At 43.7% G+C, this 12,086-nt stretch overlaps 1 protein-coding gene across 1 annotated transcript in view; it reads right to left on the bottom strand.

Annotated features, from left to right (window-relative positions):
- LOC139262455 (electrogenic sodium bicarbonate cotransporter 1-like) overlaps window positions 1-12,086 on the bottom strand; it is a 152,336-nt gene that overhangs the window by 18,529 nt on the left and 121,721 nt on the right. The window contains exon 20 of the mRNA XM_070877641.1: window positions 2,778-2,951. Coding sequence (XP_070733742.1) covers window positions 2,778-2,951 — 174 coding nt within the window. The remainder of the gene's footprint in view (window positions 1-2,777; window positions 2,952-12,086) is intronic.

Here is a 12,086-nt window from a genome sequence, read left to right on the forward strand (position 1 = left end):
AAATGGCCTCCTTCCATGCTGTAAACTTCTATGATTCTATGACCCCTGTCTGCACGTGTATTGAGTCTGTGGTGGATCCGTTGGTTAAGATCACGGCTTGCACATCATCGTGAAGCAAGCAGATGATAGTGACAAACTTTTGAGGGCAGTCAAATTTGAGGAGGACACTCCATAATTCCTCACAATTGACAGTATCAAAGGCTTTTGTGTGGTCAAAGAAGGCCACGTACAGAGGTTGGTGCTGCTCCCTGCATTTTACTTGAATTTGACGCATGATGAAGATCCGCAGTACAGCCACAACACTGCCATCTATCCGACAATGTGGAAAACTACCCAGGTATGTCCTGTCCACAAAAAGCACGACCAAATCCAATCTGATCAATTACTGCCCTATCAGTCTACTCTCAATCAGATTGATGGAAGGTGTCGTCGACAGTGCTATCAAGCAGCACTTACTCACCAATAACCTGCTCACCGATGCTCAGTTTGGGATCCGTCAGGACTACTCAGCTCCAGACCGCATTACTGCCTTGGTCCAAACATGGACAAAAGAGCTGAATTCAAGAGGTGAGGTGAGAATGACTGCCCTTGACATCAAGGCAGCATTTGACCGAATGTGGCATCAAGGAGTCTTAGTAAAATTGAAGTCAATGGGAATCAGGGAGAAAACTCTCCACTGGCTGGATCATACCTAGCACAAAGGAAGATGGTTGTAGTTATTGGAGGACAATCATCACAGCCCCAGGACATCGCTGTGGAGTTCCTCAGGGCAGTGTCCTGTGCCCAAACATCTTCAGCTGCTTCATCAATGACCTTCCCTCCATCATAAGGTCAGAAATGGGGATGTTCGCTGATGACTGCACAGTGTTCAGTTTCATTCGCAACTCCTCAGATAAGGGAGCAGTCCATGCCCAAGTGCAGTAAGAGCTGGCTAAGATTCAAGCTTGAGCTGATATGTGGCAAGTAACATTCGCGCCATGCAAGTGCCAGGCAACGACTATTTCCAACAAGCGAGAGTCTAACCACCGCCCCTTGACATTCAACGGCATTACCATCCCCGAATCCCCAACCGTCAACTTCCTGGGGATCACCATTGACCAGACTCACTGGACCAGCCACATAAATACTGTGGCTACAAGAGGCTGGGTATTCTGTGGAGAATGTCTCACCTCCTGACTCCCCAAAACCTTTCCATCATCTATAAGGCACAAGTTAGGAGTGTAATGCAATACTCTCCACTTACCTGGATGAGTGCAGCTCCAACAATGCTCAAGAAGCTCGACACCATCCAGGCAAAGCAGCCCTCTTGATTAGATCTCCATCCACCATCTTAAACGTTCACTCCCTCCACCACCAGTGCACCGCGGCTGCAGTGTGTACCATCTACAAGTTGCATTGCAGCAACTTACCAAGGCTTTTTCGGCAGCACCACCCAAACCCGTGGCCCCTACCACCTAGAAGGACAAGAACAGCAGGCGCATGGGAACACCATCACCTGCAAGTTCCTTTCCAATTTACACACCATTCTGACTTGGAAATATATTGCCGTTCCTTCATCGTCACTGGGTCAAAATCATGAACTCCCTCCCTAACAGCATTGTGGAAGTACAGCGGTTCAAGAAGGTGGCTTACCACCACCTTCTCAAGGGCAATAAATGCTGGCTTTGCCAACGTTGCTCACATCCCAGGAATTAATAAATAAATAAATAAATAAATGGATTCCCTCCCTAAACCTCTCCGCCTCTCTTTCCTCCTCTATGATGCTCCTTAAAACCTACATCTCATCTGCCTTAATATCTCTTCATGCGGGTCGGTATCACATTTTCTTCGAAGCGCCTTTGGAGGTTTTACTACATTAAAGGCGCTATATAAATGTACGTTGTTGTCACACGACAAAATTCCCTGACAATTAAGGAGCCACTATAAGAACTAGAAAAAACTCAGCTGTCTAAATGGAAATTTCAATTAAATATATAACCTGGTGCAGTGTTATTCATTTGTAATAGTCAGCATCATGTAGACTTGATTTGTATTATTTATACAGTGACCAATATAATCAGACAAATTAGGTTGAACCTTCTGGTGTTTGCAAAGTGACAGCAATTTTGTGCTAGAGATTGCAGTTGAGTGACCCCCCCCTGAACATTCAGGAGAGGAAGAGGGAATGTTGTATCCTTATACTTAGCACCTTCAGGGGAGGAAGGGAGAACATCAAACTCAGCATCTTCAGAAGAGGAATGAAAGAAAAGAAAGAATAAATTGAGGAAATTTTAAAAGTATAAAGAAATGGCTTGTAATTGGGCTGTGTAATGGTGAAGTGGGTTGCTGCTTTAATGGATTCTACTTTGAAGTTGCAGGATGGAAGATCATCGCTGAGATTTCCCACTCAGTGAATTACTGTTTCACCTGTGCCAACATCTGGAATCCGTGATTAGATATAATTTTCTTCCCACAGGAAAAGTGGTAAAGTCATCACCCTGGATACTTACAGCACAACTCCAAGCATTGGATTATAGACTGCTTTTGCCAAAGCCTGTAAGCAGATTATCTGTCTGCTCTCTCAACTAAGGATAGTGCATCTTATAAACAGGATAAGGGAAAAGAACATAATGAAATTTTTTTAATGGAAGGGAGTAAGAATATTTTTAATTATTCCACTTCTGCAGTCAAAATACCATTTCTAGTTCCGTTGGCTAATTTTGCAAGCATCAAAAAAGGGAATGGGTTATTGCATGTTTAGGGTGAGAATGTCTGTAAACCACATCGTTGAAACTTACCATAACTGGAAAGATGATTGCGGCAGCTGTTGATTTCAGAACCCACAGAAGAACCAGACACAAGACCTGAAGTAATGTGAAGAGGTGGACACGGCGCAGTGGGACATGACGCAAGTACATCAAGTCAGGCTGGTGCTTAGGAGGGGTAAACAGCAACTTCAGTCTGTCCATAAACTATCAAAAAAGAAAGATGCAGAGAGTAGCATATTAATTTCGTGTTAATTTTCTGCATCAAACTCTTTTAGTTTTGTTGTTATTGCCGTGCCTTTTTAACCATCTCTTTCATTCATGTCGGAATTGTACATGTTAGCCGTTGCAATGAATCATGTTCCTCCTATTATTATATTTTCTTGGGGCCCAACTTTATTTAAAAACTCATACATTTCAAGTATTGTTAAGAATCCGTTCTTTCCGAACACTCTCCAGTTCTGATGAAGGGTCATCGACCCGAAACATTAACTCTGCTTCCTCTCCACAGATAGTGCCTGATCTACTGAATTTCCAGCATTTTCTGTTTTTATTCCAGAATCCAGCATCCCTAGTATTTTGCTTTTGTCATACATTTCAATGTTTACTTACCAAAGAAACCTTCACTGTGCTTTGCCAACACAACTTAGGTTGTTATGAATGAATTTATCTTTAATATTGAAAATTCTCTTCATCAAAGCAGCAACATTCCTTCTTATGTTCTTGAGAATATCACTCAATCGTGAACATTCTCAAATATAAAAATGCCTAAGATGATAGACATTTTATCTAACAATATTACAAAAACAATGGCCCAGAAGTACCTTGGGACAGTAATCCTGGAATGATATCTGTTGTTCACCTCCACTGCTGACTCTGTTGAAGTCAGTGGGAGGTCACTAAAATTAAATGCTGGCAGCAGGCACCACATCACTACAATGCGCATCTTGGCATCTTCCTGCCTGGGGATGCTGTAAAATATGGTCTTGATGTCCAGCACGGGACTGGGGAGGTATGTTGCCCCCTTGCTCCCTCCCCGCCCTGAAACTGATTTGAAACCCACCAAAGTTAAAGCAGAAGTGTGCTGGAAGGGCCAACTATTTTTGGCCCCGCTATATCTAACATGCATTTCCTGTCAGTCACTCCTCCTTTACACACTTCAAGTAGCAGCCTTCTGTGGCTGATAATGCAATCCTTGTGAAGTGCTGTTGTGAGTCATGTGCTCCATGCACCTGCATCCCACTGAGGTGATCTTGCCTGATTGTGTGAGGCCAATGCATTGCACTATTTTGACAATGCATTAGTATGAGCTGAAATCACAGGGGAGGGATTTCCGGCACAAGAGTGCCTAAAGTGCTGCTATCTGGCCTTTCGCTGTATTTCAAATTTTGCCTAAAAATGACTGGGCACAGAACAGTCCCATTCAGTAATCAGGAACTGGAAGACACTCGCTATTTGGATGAGAGGGCCGCCCTGCAATAATGAGTAAAGCTAGAGCAGCATGAGTAGATGCAATGGAGTAGATAGAAAGAAAGAAAGATTTACATTTATATAGCGCCTCTCATAACCACCGAACGTTTCAAAGCGTTTTACAGCCAATGAATTTTTTTGGTGCGTAGTCACTGTTGTAATGTGGGAAACGCGGCAGCCAATTTGCGCACAGCAACTCCCCCAAACAGCAACATGATAATAACCAGATAATCTGTTTTAATGACGTTGACTGAGGGATAAATATTGGCCAGGACACCAAGGTTAACTTCCCTGCTCTTCTTCAAAATAGCGACATGGGATCTTTTATGTCCACCTGAGAGGGCAGACAGGGCCTCGGTTTAACGTCTCATCTGAAAGATGGCACCTCTGACAGTGCAGCACTCCCTCAGCACTGCACTGGAGTGTCAGCCTAGATTTATGTGCTCAAGTCCCTGGAGTGGGACTTAAACCCACAACCTTCTGACTCAACCTTCTATATGACCCACTGAGCCACAGCTGACACTAGATGCGACAAAGTATGTAAATACAGTCACACCAGTGGCCAACTGCTGGGAGCAAATGAAGAAACAATGTTTTGGCCTATGCAAGGTTGTCAAGGGAAATGTGTAAATAGTGTACAATATGCTTTACAAAGTTTTTATAGTGCTCGTCACTGTAAACTTGGTCCATCATCACAGAGGGGAAATGCAGGGAAGCTTGCCATTTGCTGATCTTTCTGAATGTAAAGCATGGCATACTATGATTGATGTGCTTCTGAAGAAAATTTCCAGCATAACAATTAGACAGACAGGCATTCAAATCTCCAATTGTCTTGGGTAATCCTTGCCACTGGACCAAGACCTAGCTCTGTCAAGCCCGTGTGGTGGCTGGTGTGCAATGGCCACCCCACGTTAAAAAAATGCACGCACAGGCATCTTCCACCCTTCAGGATGTAGTTCAGGTCCTTCATTGAAACACCTGTGAACTCGTCCCTTTTTTGGCGTGGAAGCAAGCCATCCTCGTTTCGAGGGACTGCCTATGATGATGATGATTTGTGCAGTATTTTGCAAGAGAATTGGACACGTGGGGGAGGACTGTTATGTATTGGTGACAAAGGGCTATTAATGAAAGGTTTGGGCAATTAGATCCTGTCTGATGACTGCAATAGTCTGAGCAGCTTCGTCAGCAAGTAATTCTTCTCCTTCATGAGTGGCCTCATCATCTGCTTCAGCTTCTTGCAGCCTTCCTTGTCCTGGCTGCTCCACCAATAGGCCACTTTGCAGAGCGAAGTTGTGGAGGGCACAGTAGGCAACTATAATTTTACAGGAATAAAAACAGAAAATGCTGGAAATACTCAGCAGAGTTTTGACGAAGGATCATCAATCTGAAACATTAACTCTCTTTCTCTCTCCACAGATGCTGCCTGACCTGCAGAGTGTTTCCAGCATTTTCTGTTTTTATTTCAGATTTCCAGCATCCGCAGTATTTTTCGTTCATAATTTTACAAGCCTTGACTATTGGTTGAAGCAACAAAATTGCTATTTCAGGATGGCGAAGGTGTATTCCACTATGACCCTGGTGAATCACTTCTGAGCTCTCCCCCTTTAGTCCTACACACTTGTCATAAGGCACAGTTGCAGGACATACACTTGGTTCCATAAAAGGTAATTCCTGAAGTATTCCTGATCCTTCAAATAAGGCTAGCATCATTGACTGCTGCAGGATAAATAAACCAGGGAAGCTACTTGGGAAATGTGCACGATTCTGTTCCTGTGGTCATAGATCATGTGTACATTGATGGCATTGTAACCTTTTCTATTCATGAATGGTAGTGCATTTGGGATAAGGTAAATATGGGTGCGAGTGCAGTCACTGACTCCTTGCATGTTTGGGAAACCAGCCACATAATAGAATTGGAAGATTCCCCAAGGCTGCCAGTTGCCTTTCACGGAAAATATGTTGGAATCTCTAGCTCTTGCTAACAGTGTGTGAATTATCTGCTAGGTATAATTCTAGACTGAAGGTTGCAAGATGTGACAGAAATCTCCTGCATTTGCCCAGAAGGAGCTTGCAGCATAAAAGTTCAGCACAAAGGTGTGTCTGAATGGGGTATCTAAAGCATATCCTCCTCCAGAACCAGCAAATAGGTGGTACACCCAAAGCAATATCCATAGCTGGACACTTTTGAGCTCTCCAGGTTTACAGCTATACAAACCGTCTAGCTTTAACTAGCTATTAATAACTTCCTTTGCCCAACAAGACTAAAACAGTGCAGAAACAATCAGTTGCTAAGAGATAGAAACATAGACATAGAAACAAAGAAAATAGGTGCAGGAGTAGGCCATTCGGCCCTTCGAGCCTGCACCACCATTCAATGAGATCATGGCTGATCATTCCTTCAGTACCCCTTTCCTGCTTTCTCTCCATACCCCTTGATCCCTTTAGCCGTAAGGGCCATATCTAACTCCCTCTTGAATATATCCAATGAACTGGCATCAACAACTCTCTGCGGCAGGGAATTCCACAGGTTAACAACTCTCTGAGTGAAGAAGTTTCTCCTCATCTCAGTCCTAAATGGCCTGCCCCTTATCCTAAGACCGTGTCCCCTGGTTCTAGACTTCCCCTATATCTGGAACATTCTTCCTGCATCTAACCTGTCCAGTCCAGTCAGAATCTTATATGTTTCTATGAGATCCTCTCTCATCCTTCTAAACTCCAGTGTATAAAGGCCCAGTTGATCCAGTCTCTCCTCATATGTCAGTCCAGCCATCTCTGGAATCAGTCTGGTGAACCTTCGCTGCACTCCCTCAATAGCAAGAACGTCCTTCCTCAGATTAGGAGACCAAAACTGAACACAATATTCCAAGTGAGGCCTCACCAAGGCCCTGTACAGCTGCAGTAAGACCTCCCTGCTCCTATACTCCAATGCCCTAGCTATGAAGGCCAACATACCATTTGCCTTCTTCACCGCCTGCTGCACCTGCATGCCAACTTTCAATGACTGATGAACCATGACACCCAGATATAGCAATAACAGCAAAGTACTTTTAACGGTAAGGACACAACAGAAGGGGACGGGCCTCCCAAGCGGATCCATTTTATACTTTGCTTGTCAGGTGTTACTCCCACCTCCAGATCATATTATGTGAACAGCCCCTCAGTGAAATAGAATTGCATCAATGCTGCGGGACTATAGCATCCAAAGCACTGCATGGGTTTCAGATGCTCAGTATCACATTATCAGCTCCCTCTGTGTCACACTTCGAAGAAAAGTATAATGAAACAAAGGAACTCTTCAGGAACACAAAATACCAGAGTTCAGCTAAGGTCAAGTTGGATACTTATGAAAAGCACAATGCCCGAATTATAGTGGGACGAGGAACTGTGTGGAGAAAAATCAGTGCTATGTACTCTCTCTTTCCTACTCTCTCCGTCCACAGCTCACTAAGTAACTGGTCCTACAGTAAGGAATAGTAAGCGTTGGCAAAAATTAAAATAAGTAAATGGATGAAAATCAAACACTTTAAAACGGGCTAACAAAAAAATACAGGGGAAAATAAAATTAGAAACAGTAAGAGAAAAGCTGCAAGGTGGTAAAGCACGTTGGTAATTTAAGATGCTATGCGATGGAGTGGGGAGTGTTGGGTTGCACCACAATTATCCATGTGTTGACTTCCCCATCTCAACTATGCTGAGTGGAGGCCAGGCACTTTCCACTAGAAATTAAACTTGGTAGTTCAGCATTCCCAAACATCTTGCATACCTCCTAGTGACCAGTTGCACCATGGCACTGCCCGAGACCTGGGAACTGATTGCCTGGGGGGAAATCACAAAACATGAAATCGAGAAAAGAGAAAATAAATGAAGTGTACAGGAAGCCCTACCCAGAAGGTTGCATCATAGAAATATTTTATTTTAAATAAACAGTTACACTCACATTTTTTCAGGGAGCTGAAATTACTTACATTTTACCACTCTGAAGAAAGGGTAACTCTGTGAGTAAATTCACCCTTGCAGGAACTTACCCTAGCATCCGCCTTCAGGTCAGTTTAATTTTGCAGTGCTTACTTTTTAATAATTATCATTTAGTGTGGATCTCCAAGCATTCATTTAACATTCATTTCTGAAGGCAGGTTTGGAGCAGGCCTCTGCTTTCCCTATGTAAATCCACTGCTAACCAACTTCAATTTACTCCTTGTGTTCTAATTATACATACAGAGTGGGTTTGAATATAATACACACATGATAATGTTACCTCTGCTGGGAGGAAACTTCATTATCAGGACAGCCTTCAAAAGGCTTCATCCAGTTAAAAGAGGTCATCCATTTCCCACCAGCTAACACTGTCAGAGGTCTGAAGGAGTAGCAGCCTTAGGATGGCGGGGGAGAGAGTGGTCAGCAGGAGCAAGGTCTCCCAGGTCTCATGTGAAGATGTTGCTGGCTGAATTCAATCAGAAGGGAGAGACTCAGGCATAAATGGCAGAAAGCCCCATAACAGGGTGATTCAGGCTTGTAGAAATATGTAGGCTATGGCAACATAAAATGGAAAGACCCCCGAGAGTAAGGGTAAGGTGCCTTGAACATAAAATGAATTACGAATTGAAATTTGATTAGTCATGCTTCCTTAGTATCACCAGTAACTAGAATATACTAATCATAAGGATACAGACAAAATGTAATCAATGGGACAGAATATACTAATCAGCAGGGTATCTGGAATCTATATGGGTAGAGCTGCAGAACACCAAAGGGCAAAAAACGCTACTGGTAGTTGTGTACAGGCCTCCAAACAGTAGTAGTGATGTTGGGGAGGGCATCAAACAGGAAATTAGGGGTGCATGCAATAAAGGTGCAACAGTTATCATGGGTGACTTTAATATGCATATAGATTGGGCTAACCAAACTGGAAGCAATACAGTGGAGGAGGATTTCCTGGAGTACATAACGGATGGTTTTCTAGACCAATATGTCGAGGAACCAACTAGGGGGGAGGCCATCTTAGACTGGGTGTTGTGTAATGATAGAGGATTAATTAGCAATCTCATCGTGCGAGACCCCTTGGAGAAGAGTGACCATAATATGGTGGAATTCTACATTAGGATGGAGAATGAAACAGTTAATTCAGAGACCTTGGTCCAGAACATAAAGAAGGGTAACTTTGAAGGTATGAGGCGTGAATTGGCTAGGATAGATTGCCGAATGATACTTAAGGGGTTGACAGTGGATGGGCAATGGCAGACATTTAGAGACCGCATGGATGAACTACAACAATTGTACGTCTCTGTCTGGCGTAAAAATAAAAAGGGAAGGTGGCTCAACCGTGGCTATCAAGAGAAATCGGGGATAGTATTAAAGCCAAGGAAGTGGCATACAAATTGGCCAGAAATAACAACAAACCCGGGGACTGGGAGAAATTTAGAACTCAGCAGAGGAGGACAAAGGGTTTGATTAGGGCAGGGAAAATAGAGTAGGAGAGGAAGCTTGCAGGGAACATTAAGACAGACTGCAAAAGTTTCTATAGATATGTAAAGAGAAAAAGGTTAGTAAAGACAAATGTAGGTCCCCTGCAGTCAGAATCAGGGGAAGTCATAACGGGGAACAAAGAAATGGCAGACCAATTGAACAAGTACTTTGGTTCGGTATTCACTAAGGAGGACACAAACAACCTTCCGGATATAAAAGGGGTCTAGTAAGAAGGAGGAACTGAGGGAAATCCTTATTAGTCAGGAAATTGTGTTGGGGAAGTTGATGGGATTGAAGGCCGATAAATCCCCAGGGCCTGATGGACTGCATCCCAGAGTACTTAAGGAGGTGGCCTTGGAAATAGCAGATGCATTGACAGTCATTTTCCAATATTCCATAGACTCTGGATCAGTTCCTATGGAATGGAGGGTAAGCCAATGTAACCCCACTTTTTAAAAAAGGAGGGAGAGAGAAAACAGGGAGTTATAGACCAGTCAGCCTGATATCGGTCGTGGCTAAAATGATGGAATCAATTATTAAGGATGTCATAGCAGCGCATTTGGAAAGAGGTGACATGATAGGTCCAAGTCAGTATGGATTTGTGAAAGGGAAATCATGCTTGACAAATCTTCTGGAAGTTTTTGAGAATGTTTCCAGTAGAGTGGACAAGGGAGAACCAGTTGATGTGGTGTATTTGGACTTTCAGAAGGCTTTCGACAAGGTCCCACACAAGAATTAAAGCACATGGGATTGGGGGTAGTGTGCTGACATGGATTGAGAACTGGTTGTCAGACAGGAAACAAGGAGTAGGAGTAAATGGGTACTTTTCAGAATGGCAGGCAGTGACTAGTGGGGTACTGCAAGGTTCTGTGCTGGGGCCCCAGCTGTTTACATTGTACATTATTGATTTGGACGTGGGGATTAAATGTAGTATCTCCAAATTTGCGGATGACACTAAGTTGGGTGGCAGTGTGAGCTGCGAGGAAAAAAAACATAGAAACATAGAAAATAGGTGCAGGAGCAGGCCATTCAGCCCTTCTAGCCTGCACCGCCATTCAATGAGTTCATGGCTGAACATGAAACTTCAGTACCCCCTTCCTGCTTTCTCGCCATAACCCTTGATCCCCCGAGTAGTAAGGACTTCATCTAACTCCCTTTTGAATATATGGAGGATGCTATGAGGCTGCAGAGTGACTTGGATAGGTTAGGTGAGTGGGCAAATGCATGGCAGATGAAGTATAATGTGGATAAATGTGAGGTTATCCACTTTGGTGGTAAAAACAGAGAGACAGACTATTATCTGAATGGTGACAGATTAGGAAAAGGGGAGGTGCAACGAGACCTGGGTGTCATGGTACATCAGTCATTAAAGGTTGGCATGCAGGTACAGCAGGCGGTTAAGAAAGCAAATGGCATGTTGGCCTTCATAGCGAGGGGATTTGAGTACAGGGGCAGGGAGGTGTTACTACAGTTCTACAGGGCCTTGGTGAGGCCACACCAGTAGTATTGTGTACAGTTTTGGTCTCCTAACTTGAGGAAGGACATTCTTGCTATTGAGGGAAGGTTCACCAAACTGATTCCCGGGATGGCGGGACTGACATATCAAGAAAGACTGGATCAACTGGGCTTGTATTCACTGGAGTTCAGAAGAATGAGAGGGGATCTCATAGAAACGTTTAAAATTCTGATGGGATTAGACAGGTTAGATGCAGGAAGAATGTTCCCAATTTTGGGGAAATCCAGAACCAGGGGTCACAGTCTAAGGATAAGGAGTAAGCCATTTAGGACCGAGATGAGGAGAAACTTCTTCACCCAGAGAGTGGTGAACCTGTGGAATTTGCTACTACAGAAAGTTGTTGAGGCCAATTCACTAAATATATTCAAAAAGGAGTTAGATGTAGTCCTTACTACTAGGGGGATCAAGGGGTATGGCTAGAAAGCAGGAATGGGGTACTGAAGTTGCATGTTCAGCCATGAACTCATTGAATGGCAGTGCAGGCTCGAAGGGCCGAATGGCCTACTCCTGCACCTGTTTTCTATGTTTCTATGGTACACACAAAATGTAATCAGGGAAATGGGACAGATTGTAACTAGAATAACCCAATCACCAGAGCACAGACAAATGTGTAGTCAAAGAGATGGAATAGATTATAGAATAGTATAAACCAGGAGGGGAAACCCCACCTCGGCAGCAAGAACCTAGGAACCACTCTCGAGAGAATCTGGACCTTAAGCTGGGAGCTTAACGCAGGACACCAGTGGCGGAGATTGATCTATTCAAGAGGAAGTTAGATATGGCTCTTACGGCTAAAGGGATCAAGGGGTATGGAGAGAAAGCAGGAAGGGGGTACTGAGGGAATGACAGCCATTATCATATTGAATGGTGGTGCAGGCTCGAATGGCCTACTC

Source organism: Pristiophorus japonicus, chromosome 4 (genome assembly GCF_044704955.1).
Source record: "Pristiophorus japonicus isolate sPriJap1 chromosome 4, sPriJap1.hap1, whole genome shotgun sequence".
NCBI lineage: Eukaryota > Metazoa > Chordata > Chondrichthyes > Pristiophoridae > Pristiophorus > Pristiophorus japonicus.